The sequence below is a fragment of the Ooceraea biroi genome, chromosome 2, assembly GCF_003672135.1.
Source record: "Ooceraea biroi isolate clonal line C1 chromosome 2, Obir_v5.4, whole genome shotgun sequence".
NCBI classification, from domain to species: Eukaryota; Metazoa; Arthropoda; class Insecta; order Hymenoptera; family Formicidae; genus Ooceraea; species Ooceraea biroi.
Window position 1 is genome coordinate 2,146,970 of NC_039507.1, and position 23,508 is coordinate 2,170,477.

The 23,508-nt window shown below is 42.3% G+C and overlaps 1 protein-coding gene across 18 annotated transcripts in view; it reads right to left on the reverse strand.

The window, feature by feature from the left end:
- Positions 1-23,508, reverse strand: part of LOC105287975 (CUGBP Elav-like family member 2) — a 457,839-nt gene that overhangs the window by 188,635 nt on the left and 245,696 nt on the right. Inside the window, exons 4-5 of one of the 18 annotated variants that reach the window (XM_026975355.1) lie at positions 2,289-15,016; positions 1,291-1,465 (exon numbers count right to left, since the gene is read on the reverse strand). The exons of 16 other annotated variants lie outside the window; for them this stretch is intronic. In XM_026975355.1, coding sequence (XP_026831156.1) covers positions 1,291-1,433 — 143 coding nt within the window. In that variant the 5' untranslated portion in view covers positions 1,434-1,465; positions 2,289-15,016. Of the gene's footprint in view, positions 1-1,290; positions 15,017-23,508 lie in introns of all 18 variants that reach the window. One more of the 18 variants, XM_026975357.1, reaches the window with a different exon arrangement.

The following is a 23,508-nucleotide window of genomic DNA, read 5'->3' on the forward strand; positions in this document are numbered from 1 at the left end:
GGGAAGCAAGTCGATTAAAAATTTGCATTGAAAACATCTCGATGGAAAGATACCATAGCATTTTTCGCAACGTACTAATTGGCTAAAGGGGCACGATGCTGGGTGAGCAACCAATTAAAAAGAGCTGAGCGCAAGGAAAAAAGCTGAGCGCAAAAATTGCCGTTATAATCGATTCTCTCAAACGAATTCGCGCGGGGAAGGTGGAAAGGGCAGGTAAGAGGAGAAAACTTAAGCGAGACTCTGGCTTCCCTATTAATTATTAATTATCTCGTCCGTTTATTGATGCATTTTCAAGTCTTTTCTTCCATATCCCACTTTGTGATGAAATATGTTTTATAAAATTGAGAAATATATTTTATCAGAAAATTAGATAAATCAAGAAACTGAAATTTTGCATTTATCTTTTTAATGGAGATATGTTAAAAACAGTTATGTTATCACTTATTATTATTCCAATGTTTCATCAACTGCTATATTTTATTCTTCCTAGAAGAAAATGCACAACTCGCGTTAGGCAGAACTAATTATTTTGGAAGAATTATTTGTTTTATTTATTGAAGTCAGTAAAACTAACAATAAGTTTTGATTGAGTAAGTCACGTTTCGGGGATAATAAAAATCGCTTGTACAATCCGCTGCACTTAATTGTCTTCACCAGAAAATGAGATAAACGCGGTTTAAATTGAAATCAAATTGAATAAAAATGTGAAGTGCAGATAGACAATTTTTCCCACCGACCACACCTACACTACACATTGAGATCGTTGTTATATTTTAATCCAATTGCAGGATCAAGCGAAAATCAAAAACACAAATCAGTGCACGTTTCCCGCTTGTGTTCCGCATATCCCCGGTCACTATTGTTCTTGCTGCGTCCTAACTCAACCGTGAAATAAAATAAAAAAAATTCCTGCTCTCGCGGATTTCAAAGCCATAAACTTCTTTTTCGACCTATGTGTTTCACGATATTGCTATTGTTATTTTGCCCGAAATTGCAGGTTTAAACGATAGTCAGGCAAACCTTACTTCTTATCTGCTCCCCTATCACATTGCTGTTATCTTGATTCGGATCCAATTACAACGGTACATAAGAAAGTAATATAATACGCAGATTCTGCTGTATCTCGCAGCCAATGTTATTTTAATCGGATTACCGAATCGAGCAAAGATCAACGCGCATAACAACAACAATTTTGTTCTCTATTATCTGGCCATCTATCGTACGCCGTTACCATTATCGTTTTCAGTCAACTACGGAATGAATTAAAGTGCGAGTGATTCTCCTTCTTACCAATCCGACGGCTGCGGCATGCTATTGTTGTTGTTCTGATCCAATTGTATCGCTCCGCTCGCGAACAGCTTATAGTCGAGCATGGTGTCCGATTCTGTCGCGTTTAACGGTGCGTTCAGTGTCTTCACACAGGGCTCGAACATTGATCGTTCTCTCTCGGATTACACGACGTGCACTGCAATTGATACAACAAAGAGTTGCCCAAACATATAAAATCAACCGATAACCGCTGGTTACCGTTCGCTGCTCGTTTCGTCGTCGACTTCCCGGTCGACTAGTGCGACGACGGAATTTGAAATTCAAATTTTATTAACTGGCGGACCTCATCAGAGACGAAGAGTGTCCTGTTACGTTTAATTAACTCGAATGAACACACTCGATGCAATAATCGACTGAGATCACGGTCCGGTGTGAAGGACCCTTACACGAATGTTATCGAAGTACTGTGTTAATAATGTTGATGGAACGAATTCTTCAAATGACTAGATATTATAATAGCACAATCTGCTCATGTCGTGCGTTGTTATAATGAAACGATGTACTAATATATTCATCGTTATAATGATAACCGAGAAAAGCGTAACAGACAGCATGCATTTGCAAATAATTCAGTATTATGATTTATTACTATGAAAAAAATGATTATATAAACATATTAGGTGAATCTTAATTATCCAGTTGACGTAAACGGAAAATCAACTGAAATACGGTTGGCAGTGAATGTGTTAAGTTAGTATCGATTAAAGTAAACCACGAGGAAGCAAGAGAGACAACCAAAAGGTTAATATAGGCGTCAGACGCGATTAAATTTTTCGATTAAAACTTTTGATAAAAGCAAACCTTCTCTCGTGTGTGAATGATTTAATATATTTTTTTAGACGACCTGTGACAGATAAAAAATCAATATTATTCGTGCAAGGATCGCTTAGGAAAAGATTGATCGCGAGATGAAACGAACGAGCTCGAACATGTGGACGTGCACGTTGCCAGTTACTTACCAATGGGAATCCGCTACCAGCGCAGTTTGAATCGTCCAACACAAACACTCGGATTTATTTCCTGAACTTGGAAAATGGAATTCAAGATTATCAAACGACGCTCGGAGAATCGATGAAAATGTACGAAGAACAGAAGTGACAAAGATCGAGGCGTTCGAGCCGTTCGAAAAGTCTGCGTACCGGTTCGCAGCGCGAATTCGACTGAGATCAGTTCGAATTCGTTCGAGGACTAAGGTCGTGGGACGATATTATCTAGGAATGCGTATGTAAACATAAACGAAAATGTTCTGGATAACGTCCCTGGTCCCCGTCCGCGCGCGTGACAGAAATTTATCGCCGTAAATAGCTTTCCATGCTTAAATAGCAAATAACTTTGATGCTGTATACAAGGTGTCCCAGTTTGCTTCTGTTTTCTAAGGAGAGTGAACCCTTTCAGGAAAAAGATTTTATTGATAGAAATTCAAATATTTTATATTGACAAATTAATTAAATACTGTCGGAGCAAAGCCATTTGGTAGGTTTTTCAAAACTTGCAAAATGATGAGTGTCGGCAGACCAATACCAATATCTTTACAGGTCAGAACTATTGCGAATTCCTTCACTTGATCGTAATTTATCGAAGGGCGCGGAAATATGGAACTGAAACACTCGCACTTTTTTATTGACGTCGATATCGGATATGCCCTCGCATTGCGGGAGTACGGTGGAAGAATCTCTAGAAGATCGTGCGCGAATAGGCGGCCATATTCCACTACAAAGGTGAGAAGCTGGAAGAAGAAGAAGAAGAAGAAGCGTCGAGGAGGTTCCGCGCGTAAACTGATATTCCGTTCGGAGCACCGAGGCGAGAAAAGCGTAGCCGGAGCTTAAGAGGCACAAAAAAGGCGCTTTCCACCTTCGCGAGGTAAGCAACGTCTCTCGGGCTCGTTCCTTCTCCGAGAAGATGGGAGCGAGCGAGGAGGTCTCGGGGATTGGATTCAAGGACTGAAGAGCAAGCGGCAGAACGCGGAGGATCTTATTTACCGGTGGAGGAGAGTCAGTTTTTCTACGGACACATAATCTCTTTCCGCCGCGTTCGGCACTGTCAGCCGTTTGCATCATATTTCATTCTGAATAACGTCGGCTTTGACGCTGTAGGCACATATTTCTCCAACACCTTATTTCGTCTGTCAAAAAGTATTTTCAACCGACCGCGCGGTATCTGTCAGTGTGACCGAACGTCACCAACATTACGATTTCTTTGTACCTCGCGCGTTACACCATTCTTGGGTATAACAGCTTCAAAAACGAGGAAATTTCATTACCACGAATAATTACGTATAGACTTCAAGCTACGTTGAAAATGCGCATCCTTATGTTTGCTGTTCAAAAGCAGCATGGAAAATGCGGGAATTTAAATAAAGTAAAAAAGAAAAAGCAAAGGAATTTAATTCGAGAGCTATAAAAGAGGTAAACGGTAACAATGTGCTGTAATCTGCATAAAAGGAGCATGTAAAAGGTGCATGTTTTTTCATGGGATACATTACAAGATATTTTGAGATGCTGGAAATAATATAAACTATTTAATCAAAAATGGAACTTGTTTAAGATTTTTCACGAAAAGATATATATTGGAATTAATTAGTATTCAAGCAATAAATAGCGTTAGAAGCGTAATTAATATTGACACGAGTCAAAACGCATCGATGTCATGTATTTCGTATAACTTATGCCTCTTCGACTTGCTACCAGTAATATCCGTAGTTCGGTAGTTCATACTTCAGCATGCAAAAAGGAGAGAGCAATGTTTGAAGGCTGCGGGAATAAACTTCGAGGGTTAAAGAGTAAGAGAGTGGAAGTGGGCGACCAAAGTATGCGAGTTTCTTTTTTTTTTTACTGATGCAGCTTCGCTTCTCGGGGAAACTGGGTTCCGATGTAGGTACAACATCCTCCCTGCATCGCTTCAGTTTTTAGGTATTACGCAGCGTACTTGACTTCTTAACTTCTTCGAGAAAAGTTCTCGACGGTGCTTGAAAGTGGAATAAGGATGGGACGTTTTCATTACATAAAATGAGACATCATGCCTCGAGTGGATGTATGCTCTCCTCGAAGCCGTGTTTCCATGGGGAGTACCGTGGCTGTCCCCTTAATTGAATTACTCATATATAAAAAATACAATATGATCTTCTTCTCTCTCCCTCCCCCCCCGCTCTCTCTCTCTCTCTCTCTCTCTCTCTCTCTCTCTCTCTCTCTATCTCTATCTCTCTATCTTGTCGTTAAATTTATAAGAGGCTTCTTACAGAGAAAGTTTTAATTGGTAATAAGATCGGTTACTTGTGTGACTAAAATTAATATAAACCTAAAGAAGTTAATAAAAATATTTTTTGTCGCAGTATATATATATTTCCCTATTTTATTTAAATATTGTATTGATATGTATATACTCAAGTATTTTATTACTGACAGCATTCATTACATTCATGACATTTATTTATATTAAAAAACCATTTTAACAGAAACTCAATTTTTCACAATGATAAAAGACTAAAAATAATCAATTTTTTATTCAGTATTATTCAGCGATTTAAATAAATATTGTTTTCTCATAAATCGATAGTATTACGCATAATTATGAAAATAACAAATCTGAAATTCCGGAATGAAATGGAAAATTAGTGCAACATTAAAGATATTAATACCTTCGAAATATCTAATTTGACATTCTTTCCTTTGAACGATTTCGTTCTTGATGATGACGACAAAAAGTAAGAATTTACGCAGATGAGAGAAAAACAATCCAAGGATCGCGGAGAGAAAATGAGGTAAATGCATCAGTTGTAGAATGATGAGAGTATTGCATACAATGAAGAGAATTCGCTTTTTACACGCGAGTTTAGCGAGAGCCCTTCGGGCGTACAACAAGCTTCGTTGGCCAAGCTAATTTAGAATTGTAGTCTTAGGTAACGAAGATCTCCCTTTCTGTTCACCACCTCTTCCTTCTCGCGTTTTTTCGTCCGGTTGACTATTTTCCTGTCCACCGTCGCGCTTGTCGCAAGCCAACTTGTTATAAAGGAAGCTACGTCGCCAAAGGGCGAACATAAAATTGGCTCGAGGAAAAGTTTCGCAGACGCGATACCGTTTTGCTGAAAAAGGAAAAGCATGATCCATTAACATTGAGTTGCACCAACTCCGCTTAGCGCTATCAACGAATAGAATTTTCCTTTCCGTATTGCAACGAAGGCTATATGATCCAGAAAGAGACAAAAACCTGGAAATAAAATAATTATACAAAATCAAAAGCAGAAATAAAATAAATACTAAATACTTCTTAACAATAAACATCAATTTCATGTATGCAGATATAAATTAATTTCAGTTTTCCATTTAAACTATCATAATTAATTTTAACTACCATAATTGAGACGCAATGTTCTTGCATACGTAAGCCAATTAACGTCCCATAATGGAACATTTTTATTTTTTCTGAAAAAGATGAATAATAGTAGGTACATTGTTAAAGTGGAATATATAGTTATAAAGACATAAAATGCAAGCCATTATTACGGTTCATATTATTGGCACGTGTACAATATGATGTATATACCATTATGTTTCTTTAAAAATGAAATAATGTATAACAAGAAAGAGATGCATGAGGGGATAATTCAGTTTCGGCTTTTTGATTTATGTTGCATTTCTATTCGCTACTCACTTGCGCCGAGAGCCATAACGAAGTTAGATAGACTGTAAATTTTCAGCAAATTCGCCAGCTAATTATTTATCGTGCTTATGCGCCGACGCACATTCTCTTGGAATATACAAGCGCTCTGATTTATTGTATAATGAATGAAATCATATAATAGTAATCATGCCGGGCTCAGCGACACGCAAACTCGGACTTGTTACATATTGGGTTGCGGTGAACGATTACATAATTACAGCGTAATTCAATTGTTGCCGTCCATAATAATTCAGCCTTGAGGCCGCGTGTGCCTATGCGCGATTGGTATGTTATTTAATATTTAAGCATCTCTAGGAACCATCAATACTCCACCCACGTGCATTATTGTACGTGTGCGAGAAATAATCGAAGGTTGATGCAAAGAAAGAAAGAAAACACTCTTCATTAAATTTTCATAATCCGCAAGACGATAAAACCAAACTTGGTCATTTCGAATACGGTAAACACGCAAACTTGAGCTTATTACGGGACTGCGGTGAACTATTGCATAATTACAACCAAGTTCACAAATAATGTAACAGGACTTCAAGCGAGGCTGTAAAGTTTCCGCATTTGATATCTCGCTGTTCATGTTTGCTCACTCTGACGGATTAGCTGATACGACGAGCGGATTAGATGATTATTAGTGCAAATATTTATAAATCATTTATCACCAGAATTAAGTTTGCGAACGTCCAGGTTTCTATAATAACTTTGCTGAAGTTGAAAATCTGTTGTAGCGCAATTCATTAGGATTAGAGACAATTTTTAAATATGGAATAATAATAGTCCAAAAGCAATTTTAAACGATTATTAAATATGCTACGGAGAATTTATTATTTCAATACTCTTTGGTGCGTTCGCGCGTCGTATAACGCTCCGTTGTGTAATACGAGATACGAGGGATGATAATGTCAATACAACCGGCGAGGAAAATATCGTCAGTTATATAGAGCTGTGCACGCGATACACTTTCGTAAATGTCACAAATACGTACGTAGCGTATGTACGTCGACTGAAGCGAATGCGGTTGATCTGGAACGCGCCGTATTTGCACGAACGGACAGCTCGACGTACGCGGATATTTCGCGCGCGGTATGAATGCGAAAAAAGGGGGCCAGGTATGCGCCGAGTAAATGCATTCGATTAATTACGACGTGAACGTTTCCGAGACGTAAAGCAAATAGATCCATCCCTGACGGCATTCGGCCCTGCCGAGCACCGGCAAAGCCCGCTACGTGTAAAGCCGGCGAACAATGAATAATATTGCGCCTGTTTGCATTTCATCGCGCCTGCACACATTACTAACGCCCGTCTGAACCGGTCCGGTCTTTTCGATAGGGCGGCACGGCCGGTTGGCGGGGGGTGGTGTTGGCGTGAAATTGCGGGGGTTGGACGGGGCCGCGCCGGGCACTCAAGTAATAACGAAATTGACGCAGGAAACGCGGGCGCGGACTCGAGCGCGAGCGCGCTTATGTAAATGCGAGTGATATGTAGCGGTCGGTGTAGACCAATTAATTTGCTCGGTGCATGAACGCGCGGCGTGCGCGAGACTGCTCTTCTCTTGGCGACGATGATCGATCGATTTGCATACGTTACTCACGAGCGATCGGCCACGACGCAAACGTGGAAACTGTGTAACGCTAAAGCGACTCACGGATATTTGATTCGCCAGACGTGAACGAGACATCAGAACTGTGTCGACGAATTTGGTAATCAATTTCGAAAACGATTTTTCGGTAAGACAGAGAGGGGGGGAAGAAAGAGAGGAAATTATTTATATGATATATGAATTTAGATTCTATTAAGAATTCATTTCTGTTTAAAATTTAATGAACAATGAGATTACCAGACCACGAATTACGGAAAATATCAGAACAGGGTGATTTTGGCTAATGCGCGTTTCCCGTTATCGAGCGTTAATCTTATGTCATCGCACGTGAATGGCGTGCAAGTGTACCAAAATATTTTCGCATCCCGTTCGGCCTGCAATTAGGCACGATCGGGTCATTACGCCGTGGCTCCGCGGGTATCACGCGCGGCCGCTTAATCACGCGTCGTTTCGTGCATTAAGTAAATCCGATTACCGGACAATGCCGCGCAAATTCGATTCCACTGCCGCCGCAACATAGGAAAATTAATGTACGCCAGCCGCGCAGTATGGCAGATCGTCGGCACATTCTGTCGACGTGACGGAGGAGAAGATCGCTGCCGCGGAAGAAGTCGGAGATTTTCCTCCGTTTTTTCCTCGCTCGCAAAGTAGTAGTCTTACCCATCCCTTTCTCTTAGTCGACATCGACGCGGCCACCGTCTTCCTCACTTCGCTTCGACGAGCAATTCGCGCTCCCGCCGCTACGAAAAAAAAGGCGAGTGCCGTGGAGAAGAGAAGGAAGGAGACAGGGTGGCGACAGGGAACGGTGGGTGCTCCCTTATTTGCAGGAGCTTAACGATAGATCCGTTTCGCGAACGGAGCAAAAGGTAATTTACATTCAATTCAGGAAATCCCAGATGTCTATTGGCTAAAGGACCGGCCCAGAGAAGAATACCCGACTACCTACATCGGATATCCGGTATCTGCATAATTCTGGCTCCGTTCTTTCTATTCCGCACCGAACCCGCCCGGACACCACCACCACCATCGTCGTCGTCCTCCTCCCATCTCCCGCCTGCTCTCTTCCACTCTTCATTGAATCCGATCGAACGTTTCAAGGGGGTTGCCTGCCCTCTCCTCTTCACCGCTGGCGCGCTTCTTCGATGTCAGATCTTATCGTCGCTCGGAGACTCGTCCGATGTGGATCGCGAGTCGTAAACGCTCGATCGCCGATACGCAGGTCGATCGAGCGGATCCAAAGTACATGCAATTAAAGTTTCACGATTCTCCACCGTCTTAATTTATCCCCAGACAACCTAGCATCGGACTACTCTCTCCCTTTCCCTCTCTCTCTCTCTCTCTCTCTCTTCGTCGTGACCGGAAAATACGGGTGGAACGACCTCGAGACACCTCTATTCAAATGTTTTCGCTCGCTCGCCACTACCTTCTTCAAGAGAGATCCTCTCATCATTTTATTCCCTCTCTCTGCCTCTCTGTGTGTGTGCCTTCTTCGTTCGCGCCAACCTTTTTCTCCGTCTCTTAAGGGATTTTATCCGCCGAGGCGCGGAAACTTCCCGCCCGTAGAGGATGTATTTAACTTGAACACGCCCGCCAAAGCCCGTAATATGGTATCGATTGGTACCACGAAATATGGCGATACTATTCCACTTTTTCAAGCATCAGGTTATCAGAATCGTTTCCATGATATATTTAATATTACTATTGAAGTTTTAAATATTTCATTTCTTGGCCATGCGTTTAACAACATGAATAAAAACTCAAGTGAGTTTTTTCATCGACTTAAGATAGCTGAAAAATTATTGCAATTACATGTATCAATTGTAGAATAAACGAGTTATGGATTTCCTTTTTGCAAGAACGATCAGTTACTCAATATCAAATATTTCATCCATTTCTCTTTGTGTTCATTGTGTGAACTGCATGACAGATCAAAAAAACTGAATGCCAGAGTATCGTGATCCAGATAATAAAAATTCGTTTTGCGCGATTGGCTGTTTCGCAGCCATTGCGACTTGTGTGTGTTTCGCGCGCAATAAGCCAAACAGATAAATCGAGTAATTCATCCTCGCAGTAAAGTAATACTTATTTGTGCGAATAAGTCTTAATGGCCGCGGCATAAATCTCACGTCATAATTAGTAGGGTGGAACGAAAATGGCTTCTGGGCCGCGCGAACTTTCAAATTTATGTCCTCTTATAGAAGACCCCGCGAGTTAAATTACATTCGTGTATCTTATTATAGACGGGATGGTAGCAGTGTGTAAGTAGCAAGGCGAAAACTTATACAGACATCGAAATAGTTCGTCCCGCGGGACGCTCGCGATGGCGAGAACGCATAGTTTTTCAGGTACATTCTTACCGAAGAAGAATCACCGCGAGAAAATCGAGGAAACTTTATGATTTAAGAAAAAGAGAAAGCAAGAGAAAGATGGAACAGAGATAAATTGGTTGGTCGCGCGACGGAGGGACGAGAGAGCAGCATGCTGCCTATGTCTCCCGTTTCCTTCCGGTCGCGCCTCTTCTTCAGGTTTCTTCCTCTTTTTTCGAGGACAAAAGCATCGCACGGCACATTCTAATTAGAGGCGCCCCTATTATGCCGCTGAAGACAGATAATGAAACCCATCGTGTAAAACTCCTGCGTGCGATCCCTCTTTCCCCCCACGTGGCGTAAATCGCGGTCGTTGCCACTCTCGCCTTGCCGCTTCTTGCGCCGGTCGTGCGACCCACTTTCTTAATTGTTCCTCTATTAAAATACACTCTAATTAATATCCATTATGCTTGATATATATTACCCCGCCAGTAGCGCCGACGACCGAAGTACGGCTTTGTACCCCGCGAATATTTGAGAAAACCGTGTCTCGGGGAAACGCGAAATAATTCCGTAACGAAAGAAAAGACGTCTCGAGGCGGAATATCGAGAGAAATGTTTTAAGCGAATCGACCTTACTCCTTTGAGCCGATTAACGCGCGGGAGAGAAAAGAATTTCTAGAAATTAGATAAAGTTGATAATCAACGATTGCAATCAGCTGCTAATTAATGTTTTCGCGGAGATTATAAATACTAATTGTCGTTCTTGAATGAACATTTCTCCAGCAGTCACGAATGATAATCTCAAGTAGCGAATTAAGCGAGCGTTATCTATTCATAATAAAAAATATTACATAGCTTGTGTGTTTCCCAAATATACATCTATAAACGTAATGTCTTTTTCACGGGTCATGTCACACACCGTGAGCTTGTGAGATTCTTCTGTAAACGTCACATCAGCAACGAAATGAATCATCGTTACGTTTACGCGAAGGAGACAAATTGCACTGAGGTTACTACACTTCAACGAGATATTCTGAAGACAGTATGTCTCTCGTATAACGAAAAAGAATCGTTTTACGTTAGACGGACCATTTGTTCGAAAAAAATGCTGCAAATCAGATTTCAAGCATCTCCTTCACACCACATCGATTATAATATGCTTATCGATGACAAATTACCTATAAATTACAAAGAGATATAATTATTTTGATTCACGTGTACGTGTGTGTATGCGTATGTGTACATGTGTATAAAATAAATAATATAATCACAAAATTTTATGACCACTTTCAAGCGCAATTTAAACATTAACGTTTTTAGCATTGCTTTAAATCGTCTCATATTCTATGCTTGTAATTTAAAAAATTAATGCTCCATGCATTTTTGAGTCAACAGTACAGTGCGTTTGCGTCAAGAGAGAACCAACCAGATTCATCGGTGTGCATCGAATCCTCTGCATTAACAATTGCAGTTATCCCAAGCTATCACAATATCCCTGGGATCAACAGCTCTCATATCGCTTTTCACTTGTCGACGTACTTTTACGTTACCCTTTGCGCCGCGACCTGTCGACGCGAGATTACAAGATCCTCTGTGCCGGCAGAAAATCGGTTTGTGGGCTCGACGGGTTGCACCGCTCTTCCTCCGCTCTTCCTCCGCGCTTCACGACCTGTGCAAACCCGTTCGAGACTATGTAAAGCAATGCTAATCCGCCGATAAAACCCTCAACGACGAGCGTACCCTGCGCGGCGCATTTTCGACAACGCCTCGTTCCCCGCACGAATGTGTGCGCGTGTGTATGTTTGTTGGACCACCGCAATGCAGAACCTACCCCTGTAGTCACCCCTGATGTATTTTCATGTAATCCTCGGACGCGTGCACTCAGGTAACTCTATTAGATTTCCACAGAAAGTCTACCCTTACCACCCTCTTTTCCCTCTCGTTGCCATCACTGTACAGTAGCAGCTCGCAAATCGACTCTCGGACTCGCTTCTGATAAGCCTTTGCAGTCTCGTATCAGACGCGTATCTACGTACGTCGGATACGCTCGTGAGGCGGTTAGATTAAGTTTCGATAGCGGTTCTATCGGTGCACGCCGGTGGTTACCCAAACGGCATGAATGATAAATCGCTCGCGTGCACTTAGTGGATTAGAGAGCAGAACGCGGAGATCCGTTTCGTGCGCTTTAAGTACCTCAAGACTGCCAATAAGACGGAAAAGTAAGTATCGAGAGACAGGATTAGATTGCACCAATAGGAATGATTTTGCTCCGTAATGAATGAAGATTGCATTATTTAATATTAAAGAAAACAGTCGCAAGTAGATGGTAACTACACAAGTCAGACACGTAAGGTAGCACATACGGGTGGTCAGTTTTATTTTAACAGCTTGATGTGTAGAATAATTTGCTGACAGAATGTTTAAGATTAATTTATTTTTGAGTCTATGAACGTTATTTCGTCATAGATATATTAGTTACTTTCATTAGTGTTGAATACTTATTCGTTGAATATATAAAATGTACTGCCGTTACTGACAACGATCAATCGACGCCACCTACATAACTTTTCTCGTTTTCTGCTCGATTATGGAATCATGGCTAGCGGTGGAAAAGACCGGACATAATGCGGCGTTTAAGGCTCTTTCTCGGAAGTTCTCTCGCTCGGGATCTGTCCCGTAATCAAAAATCTAGAACGCGCTCAAGACTGGCAAATATTTTCGGCAGACTTTAACGCGATGAAAGAAGACGAATCGGTATGCAGCGCGACGAAAAGTTATGATGAACGTTTTAGTTGAAGCATTAACGAAGCTGGCATTTAAAAGTTGAGACCCGCCCGAAAGTTCCGACGCGTAAACATTAAAGCCAGCCGGCTAAGTGGCACCGTTACTTCTTCGCCGAGGAAATAGCTATGCCCGGCACCGAGACCGAGTTCGTTCTTGATTACGGTATTTCTGGTCCGCGCTTCCGACAGAGCCTTCTCTCCCGAAGCTTGGATACGCTCCGGGAAAAATGTTGGTGCTACTGGACGGTCGTTTCCTTCGTCGAGTGACTTCGCGCTTATTTCCACGAGAGGCAAAGAAATCGCGTCAGCTCTATTCCGTTCTCCGTATATTTCGCGGCCGACGAAAAAAAGTTTCGGAAGACAAATCGCTCCTGTGCTGTGCTTGTGCGAAAAGTGCTTTCCCCCTGATGACGGTTTGCTCCTATAATCGCACTAATTTGAGCAACTATCTCGACAAGCTTGCTCGTCGACGATCGATCCGAGATACGTGAACTTTTCTTATTTGATCCAAAGGTTAATTTAACTTTCGGCTACGGTAACTTGCGCCTCTCACGCCGAGAATGAATCGTCAACTTTATGTCTGCGCCTATTCTTTGTATCCTCTGCAGCTTTTATTTTTATCGTAGCACGTAGAATTTTCGTTACCGATTTTCGTACGCCGAGCATCGATTCTTTTCTACAATACTTTCAAAGACATTTACGCAGCACTTTTTATTTTATGATATCCGCAGAGCAGACATCGGATCGCGGCTGGTACAAAGCGTTTTCTCTCATTCCACTGCGCGCCATCGGAATTTAATAAAACTCTCGCTTGGCATACGTACGCGTTCGAGATAGAAATGTAGAGACCTAAACGTATTCGAACACGCATACAAACCAACCGTGGATATTCTCCTACGAAATTGAAAGTTTCTCCTACGAAATTGAAACTTGATCGATCAATCAATCAATCAGGTGCAGTGCAACAAAGATGATCATTGAATTTTTTTCGCAAATGAGATTATTTTTAGACAATACAGCTATTAAATATTAATTCTTTACATTTTGTGTTATATATTTTATATTGCCATAAAAAAACATTTACTTTTGCGTACAAAAACCCCACAATATTCTTGTACGTTATGTAAAAATTTATTATCAACATATAATACTAATAATGATGTAATCGTTTAAATAAATATGAGAATGGCTCTCTGTATTTCGACGGTAAAAATACACAAAATGATTCAGTTACCGTCTATTTTATAATTTGAATGTATAAATAAATATTAACGATACCTTTCCTAAATAATTTTATTTATTAAAAAAATATCATATAATTCATCATTGAATTGAATAATTTGAAAAAAAAAACTGTTTTTAGAACATGTAATGTATACGCATATAATGTATAGAGTGTAAAATATTACGAGATCTATAACACGATATAACGAGATACGTCATATAAGGCGCGAGTACCATTGACCTGTACGATTGACATATACAGTGAGAAACGAAGAATCCCAACGTACACACATAGAATTGACCATCCAAGGATTTAAGGACACAACGGTTTAATGGATGGTTAAAAGCGTAGTTTGGTCCATATACAGGATATAGTAACGCCGTTATGCTCACCGTTAACCTTCCGCGGATTATAGGCTCGTGGTTTAGAACCGGCCCTGTCGTAACACGCCGCAAAGCCGGCCGTGTATAAGTGCCACGGCGACCAACGATGAAATCCGTTTTTCAACACCGGTGCAAGCGTAACGCGGTGCAAAGTAAAGCTCGTAAAACGGTACAACGTCGCAAGAAAAGCACGTTAGCGGGTGGACACAACACGCGTCTCAAGTAAAAATTCATTACGCACAAAATTTACAACTGAAGCCGGCCATAGACGACGCATACGGTCGCCGAATATTTCATGTTTGAAGCTGTGATACACGAAAGACTTTTTGAAAAAGAAAAGAAAAAACGTCACTGCAAGCGACAAATTCATCAGGTGCGGCGTTTCCACAGAAATCTGTTTTAGCAACATTTTTAGCAACGTGTCTCTGCGTTCGTCAAATATTCGGCAACTTGATTTACATCGATTTTATGCAGGATTGTTGTGTACGTAAACCGCGCGTACGAACTTTTACGTGAATGTAGCACCACTTTTTGCGGCGATCAAAACTTCTCATGCAATATTGTTTCCACTTCATAAAAAGCATTTGTTCATATTATGGAACTTTACACGATTAATCATCTAAATTTTGTAAGCATTGGTTGAACAAAACAGATTTTACTACTTACGTATGTCCCTTTATATAGATAACAGTGTCAGATGTGATTAAAGCGACACTTACCTAAAACAGAGAAATAATGCAGTCATTAAAATGTGTTTTATATTTTTCTAACAATTTCTAATATTACTTAAACATTAATTTTTAATCTCTTCTATTCAGTTGAATTATATGTATAATGACAACAATTCAATTGTATAAGACAACGAAAATGCCATAAAGTTATATGTACATTTATGTTTAAATATCAGCCTGTTTGTTCTTTAACAATGATTAAAGTAAATCGTTGATGCGCTCGATCGATCGATCATTATCAAAGCTGCGAAGCTCCCTGCTCGGAGCCGAGCATAATGAAGAGTAAGAACTTTATTTTAACATAAAAGCAATAACGTGGTCATGACGTGGCTTTGTTCACGCGAGCCCAAGTTTCCTTCGTAATCCCGCAAGGGGAAGGGTACAGAGGGGTATACAGCAACAACAACGTGGGTCCTCGTTAGTTAGCGTGCAGGTAATGGTGGAGATGAGTTCGAGTTGCGCCCCGAGAAACTAAACCAATATATCTGGCGTCTGCGTAGTTTCTACGGGGCAAGCCGGGACGAGCCCTATCTGATAACTGCGTGCGAAATTAATTAATTAATTAGTTAATTAAGATTCGTCGGGAGCTGCTGCGACGACGACGGCGACGCGGACCCCGACCCGCCCAGACGCAGCGCCTTACTTTCAAACTCTATCCGAAGGACGGAAGATAAAGTCGTATCTCTCTTCGAAGGGCTTGCGACTTTCTACTTTCTCGGCGTAATGCAGGATACAGATACAACGGCAGATTGTCTCGGAAGTTCGTCGCCGGAAAAACCACATGCACTCAGGAACGTTCACCGCTCGAACGGCTGGCGCGTCGGAGCGAGAAGGAAAGGAATCGCGGGAGAGATGGCAGACAAGCTGTAAGAAGTTTTTAGCACGTGGAATTATGGTGGTGGACCAGGTGTAACGACGGAAAGTATGGCGGATGACGACGGAGCGCGGGCGCGCTTTCTTGTTTCAAGAAGATCTGATGCATTATAGATGAGCATGTTGTATCCGCTCCCCCTCTCACCCTCCATCCCGTGGTATCGATCGGTTGCATATTTCTCTCGCGAATAATAGCGACTACAGCAATGTCGCGTGTGCACGACCGGTTGAACTGACGTCGGTTAACGTCCCGATTTTCCTTTCCTATCTATCTCCTGTTATCTATAAAGGGACAGCAAGTCGATAACCTAATGCTACATGCGCCGAGTCATGTCGGTGCAACTCTAATTAAATGTGGAAGGTGATGAAACGAGGAGACGTGCCTTGTTGCGCAGAAAATGTAACTTTCATTTATACTCTCCCTTTATTAATACATAGCTGCAAGGACTATATAATAATGTATTAAAGGCTAATTAATAAATTTGTTTATTTAACGATATAATCAAGAGGAATGCTCAAAATCCATTTTGCATTTCCCGTTTTATAATTGGTATAAAATATTTAATTTACTAGGATTATTTTTTATCTGATGAATATTTTCACGCAGAATTACATGGAGTAAACAAATGTTAAAATGGAAATGAAAAAGCAAATGAACAGACCGCAAGCGCCACAAATATCCGTTGAAGCTCCAAAATATACCTCTTTTTCAGATTAAATTACTCCCACATGAAGCAATATCAAAATAAAATATCGTATAATGCAAATGGCATTTTGAAAAATTTTTAAGGTAAATGCTGCCGCTTAATTTAAAATTGTTACGCATATTACTACAAATTTGTATTTCCAGGAATGCAAATTATTGCAAAAACATGTATTTACAATTACAAATTATATTCGGCGACTCTGTTATCTGTCGCTGTATTTTTCCTGAAACATTTTATCGATCCAAAAATACAGTTATCAATTCGTAACCGAATAAATAATTCATTAACGATTTAATTTTATTATCGTCACGTAATTTTGTTGCTTGTCTCCTGGCAATCCTCTCACGTGTCTTACCGAGGAAATCTGCGAAAATACGATGCCGAGACTCCCTTCATTCGCCGCTTTCAAAAAATTAAGGGACATTAGTTCGCTGATAGAGCGAGCGCGGGCTTAATCGACGTCGATTCACGCGTTTCCGGACTATGAAGGGCGATTATCGGTGCCAGACGCGCAAGTGTTCGCTGGCCGAATCTTAATTTACCTGTCCGTCCTGGTTTCAATCGATTCGACGAGCTGGACTCTCACGGCACACGTATCGAAAGCCCTTACACGCGCGCGGAAACATCCGCACAGAAAGGTGTGCTTGTTACGTGACGCTAACTGACACATGCATACACACGATAACCGGCCTCGCACAAGAACTCTTTCGTGACAGCTCGTTAATTTTCAAGCTACGATCGTATTTGGCAGCGAATGAGGGTAGACAAGGCCAGATGCGGGAGGAATGTACAGGGTGATAATTGAAAACGTCAAAATCATCGAAGGCTGTATATACGTTTAACGAGCAGCTTCAGTGGAACGCGTGCAGCAAAATCCACTGGATTTTCAAAAAATCGGTCGTGTAACACGGACGCGACGATGTTCGAATTTACGATGCAAGATGCTCTTTTCTTGTTCGCACACACTTTTCCGTTCACGTTTTCTTATATTCATGTTATGTTAATCACCGTTGAGCTCTACGTAATTTTTGCCGTTTGGATATTCGGTGTACATAATGAAAAGAATGGATTCGTAATCGGAAAAGAATTGCTCTCTTAACTCATATTGATATTAACTCATATCAAATGATACAAGGTCTGTCTTTTTTAAACAAATATTTTCAACACATTTCTATTTTAGATTATGGTAGTTATTACAACTAGCCTCAGTTCAAATTGTTATTTTTGAAAATGCATCTGTAATTTTTCTCCCAGAAATGGAAGAGTCCCTTATCTTTCGCACAGGATAAACTATTGCCATTGATAAAGTTAAACGAAACAACAGATTCGTTGGCAGAGTATCGAGCATGTAAATATGCCGCGGCCGTGATCGCCGCTCAATTTCGCGGCCGCTTATTCATCGGCGAAATTCGATTGGCTGCATTCACGTGTACGAAATTTTAATTAACGAACTTCTGACCCTCGCGCGTACGCTGCAAAAACGGCCGAATAAAGTTACGGTCGGTGAAAGGCCATTAACCACGCAAAATGCCCGCCGCGCAACGCCCCACAAAAAGCCACGCGCCTGTTGGCATATCTCTCTCCTTTCTCTCTTTTCATCCATTTAAATCCATGGAGAAATTAACATAGAGTAATTATCGATCTGGAAGATACCATATCAGGTGACAAAGAGATTTATACTGAATATACGCTACAAAGAAAGGTCGTCTATGCGATAAAAGATCAGCATGTTATCGTAATAAATACATTGTAAATATGAAACGTTGGAATATTGATACGTGGACGGCTCGGATTTACATTTTAAAGTCATAGTGATTGCAATGTGTTACACATTGCTCAAGCGATATTATTTTATGCCAATTGCAAACGTACAAAAAGATTCAGCCTTGTACTATCCGCTTTCTGTATTTTTGATAATAATAAATATTTAATAATAAATTAATTTTTATAAAATGGTAAAATATGCTGAAAATTTATACAAATTTGTTATTCGACGTAATTTTCTCTTGCAAAAGTACGCGAAAGAAATTTCCAAAATGACATGTGCGTTTTACATATTGGTATATCGGTCAAAATGTACAACTTACATCGATCATGTTTTCCGTTATTTGAATTTACCACGCAACTTTGCGATAAAGCAAGGCAGCCTCTTACGCAGCTCTCCTCAAGTCGGCCGTCCGTGCACATGTATTATATATCCGCATGTGAGAGAAAGAATAAGCCGTTAAAACGGACAATGGATCCCTCGTTGGGGATTTCGCGTACAAGATCGTCGAGAATCGGGGTAAAGATGAGCGTCGGCGGAAAAGTTCGATCGTCGTCGCTTGAAGGCACGAATAAACCAGCGATTCGAATAAATCGCTTGCTTCGCAATTCTCTCGTGCCCACTCGTCGTCCTCCCCCTGCCTCCTTCTCCTCCGCAACCACCCTTCTCTATACCGTTCCGGTCACTATGAAATTTCAGGATCGGGACTCTTCCGGCAGAAGTGCTCATACACCGAGGAATCTGATATAGGGCGCACGGGAGGTAGCTCGGACAATAGCCAGGTTTGTTGGGCTGGTAGCGTTGGCTGACCGCCAGGTACATTGTCCGCGAATTGTACGGTTAGTACAATCGAACTTCTCTCTACGTGCATGTACACCACACGTGCGCATATATTATACGCGGGGATGATAGAGAGACCACTTGGCAAGCCACCTACCCCCTTCGTAATGGAGAGGCAAAATTGTTTTCGCGGCTTCTACACGGACTGCATTTTCGCAGAGGAGGCCTCCGGCACGAATCAGTGCTCTTCATTGATCGACACGAAACGCTCGATCGAATCGGGCGATCTTCTCCGATTTTCGGTAATACTGATATGTCTGATAAGGCATCCTTACAGTATTACAGATATCTGACATACTAGGAGAGAATGCGCTATTAATTTATTAATCGCATTGTTTTTGTAATTCTAATTTCCCCATTGCATTAGATATACATGGTAACAGTTATCCTAATTATCTAAGATTCATTATCTAATTAGCACACAGCGGTATACACGAATCCGCATCTCGTCGCGGTGCTTCAGAGGCCTTCTCGCTCGCGCTCGCGCGCGCTTCTAACAAACGATGGCGACGGTCCGTTTGCAACTAAACAGAGGCTAATTTATGCGGTAATCAAGGGCCGCCCGTCGACCCTCGTTTTCGTCCTTTGTACGTATATGCCGCATGCTGCAGCCTGTATTTCTCGGGTTATACAACCGGTCCTTTCTCTCAGCTCCCACCACTCCCGCTGTATTTTCCTCTTGCTCTCACCCTTTCTGCCTCTCACTAACGCTCAACCTTCCTTTCCTTCTTCATCCCGTTCATAGTTTTGTTGCCCGGCATCCCTGCTCACCCCCGTAACACGGCGTTCTCTCCACCTACCCTCGCGCCACCCGGGTCTCGCGTCGCATTTCTACGAGCGACACCCGCCGTGAGATCGGGGACACCTGCCCCTCCTGTTCCCTCCCGCACTATCCACCCAGGGCTTCGCGAGCATACTTATGAATACGATTACCAGACGGCGTTTATACGGACGGCGAGCTCGATCGTAAATTTCAGATTCCGCAGTTATACGACCGTGCGCATGGGCGCATCAGCGAAACGGTGCGGAGACGATCCCGATGGTCACGATATGTCGTCCTGGTACACGGCGCGAAGAGCCCATCGGATTCAGCGCCGTGGGAATCGCGCGCCGTCCTCATCCACCATCGATGCGCGCAGATGAACAAATTCGAGCAAAGCGGCCCGGTCTCCTCGTTTCCTCGTCGCCCACAATTCAATTGCAGTCCGAACAAAGAGAATTTCTTGAGGAAATTTATTGAACACTAAAGTCTCCGGGGAATTGATTATTTCTCAGAGAAACGAAAGGAGAAAGAGATATAAATGCCCGTGCGTCTGAGACTCGAAAACTGAAGATTTATCAATTTCATCGCCAAAACCCAGTGTGACTAATTGATTTCTATCCAGATATCTCTATCCGAAATTTATTCTCCTTGTGCGTCGTGCACGGAAAAGTAATAAAATCAAAAGTCTTACAAAACTGATTTAGTTTTACGTTCAGTAGCGTGGTTTCGTTGTTGCGCCTTAGTCGCATTTAATAGCGATTTTAACAAACCAATAGACAACCTTTTACGCATTACATTTTCTCCTACTTGAGAGATCCAGTCCCAAGGCGCGCTCACCGCACACCACGATTAACTAACTGGCAGAGTAGCCGCTAATTGCAGGGCTCCTTAATAATTCGTGGCGCGTGTTCGCCATCTCGGGGGAGCTCCACGCTCGGCAGCCGCGACGTGCAGCGATAGTGCAAGAAGGGAAAAACGACGAGGATCCGAGGCAGAAAATACGTGCTCCGTCACGACGAAATCTCGGAACGTCCGGAAGCCCGTGGCCACCGTCAATTACGAAGGCTCGCGGAAAGTACTAATTCGCCAGAAAAGTCTGTGAAGCGCGTCTCGGGCCAGCTCGCTCGCATAAAAAATGCAAAAATGCAAACGCGATTATAATCTCGCGACGGTGCTCTTGCTGTTATGACGCGAAAGTAGTTCCCGACCGAGCGTACTTTATTCCCGTGCAAGCGCGGGGATAAAACGTCTCAAAGCGACTCTCGTGAATCTTATATTCTCTTCTTACAACCTCGTTGTCGTTTGCCCAAACGCGTTCCTAATCAACTTTGCGAACAAAGTTCGGCCTCCGAGCAACGAGGAATCGGAGAATTCCTCGTTTCTCAAGTCACCATCAAAGTAAATGTGCATCAGAAGAAACTTGCCGAATACAAATCCTATTTACCGTCGTCTTTAAAATCCCGGCGGTCCATCTTACGAAGGGTACGGAGATCGTCGGAGCCGAGAGCGTGCCGCGGAAGGCGCTTTGGAGAGCTCAGCCCTCAGCCGAGGGCGCGGTGGGGTTGTGCTATCAGCACACCTCGCAGTAATTACCCCATCTGTCTCCGGTGGAGCCCGGTGCCGGACTCCGCACACGTACGGGAAGTACCTTACCCCGAATTCCCGCGTCTTCGCTCACGACGTACCGAGGGTATCCCCCTGCGCTGTCGCTGTCTGAGACAAATTTATTACGTACGTATCTTCGAAGGTATTAACGAGAGCGTTCCTACGTCTACGTGTAAGACACGCGGAAACCCAATCGTGACGACGGATCACTTCGCGAAAAGATGCGTGCAGAATTTTGCGGATCATCACGCGAGAATTGAGCGACACGAGTTGCCTTCATGTCTCGTATAACTATTCATTTCACGCATTCCTGATTACTCATCTCGATTAAATCTCCTTTCCTTCACGACAATTTCCTTGAGGAGTATTCGATATATCCGTGATATCAGGAAAGTGATTAGAGTCTAAGGACGTACAGTTCGATCATTAATGCAATGAAAGCCCGTGTATCGGGGTAATACCGCAACCTTAGTTTCCTGTAGCCAATATCCCGGCGATTGACACTCTCGCGTATACAGAGTGTAACTTCATTTATCATATCCTATTCAACGTTTAATCTAAGATGCTGTAGGGTAATCCGTCAACGTTATCGATGATCGAGGCTACGCAAACGTAAATAGATCAACCCCGTAGAGCCATACGAAGCCTGTCGACATACCAAAGCAACACTTCGCAGACCGTTCGCGCGCCACCTCGTTGCATACCAATGCACTCCGGCAGGCTCGGCAGCCGGACATACCGGAAGGCCGGATACCGGATCCGCAGACATCCGGGCAATGTCTATCTTTCCGGCGGACAGACCTCCGACAGACAACGAGCTGAAGCTCGCTCGTGGAATCCCGAAGCTGTATCGGTAGTGCTATAGCTGGCAACTAGGTTGACATGCTGCGCAAAATACAGGAGCAACTAGGTAAAGCTGGGAGCAGAAGATTGCAAGAACTTGATGCTATATCGAGCAGTTTCAAGCTGTTCCTGCACGAGTACCTCCGTTTTTCGGAAAACCAGCTTTGTATACAGGAAGCGACGAGAGCTGTGGAGATGTATCGCTTATTGATTATATGCGGTCGGTTGTTCCACCTAGATTGTGATTATCTATAAACAGGAACCTTCAGGAACAGGAATTCGAGATCCTTTTGCAATTTGATTACCAATGTACGTGTTATAAATCAACTTCTTTTCAACAGAAGAAGAGCAGAACATATAAAGGAATCTACATAAAGAAATATATATAATTCTTGAAATACATACGGATTTAAGAACGCACCACGTTTTTGTTCTACATGAAGCTTCAGCGACGTATATTTGCACAAGAGAAGAGTAAACAGTGTTACAGCATGCTCGATATTTCCTTCAAATATTACGTTGCTATATCTCGAAATTATGAAAACATGAGTTGGCTAAAATGCCACTTTACTCTCGAATCCCTCATTTCTTATGCAAATTCTCCCTCTCTTTCTCTCTCTTTCTCTAACTTTACCTGAGGTTTAGCCTTTCTGTTTCTCTCTGAAATTTAATTGGAACGTCAGCGCGCAAGCGGTTTATATAATGGGAACGTCAAGTCTTATCCACGCGATATTGCCATCAAATTGATCTGTCATTTTCCCTAAGCGGCTAATGCTTTCTTGCGACATGTCTGCGTGCCGAAATGGGAAAGTCGAATCTCTCGGATTTTACGAAACATGCTCCGGCTGTTATCAACGAACGGCACGCATTCGACTGGGCTCACCTCGTCAAAAGGGATTTCCTTCCCCACATCGCGTATATCCCATGATCCAACGCGTCTATCTCGAATTATCTCCAAATTCTCTCTTACGGACTTTGTCTATGTACTCGCGCCACTGAATAACTATGCCGCTACGCTTTTATCTGGAACGCACGGAATGAGATTGTGAAATGAGTTTTTCTACACATAATTTTTTCTTTGATG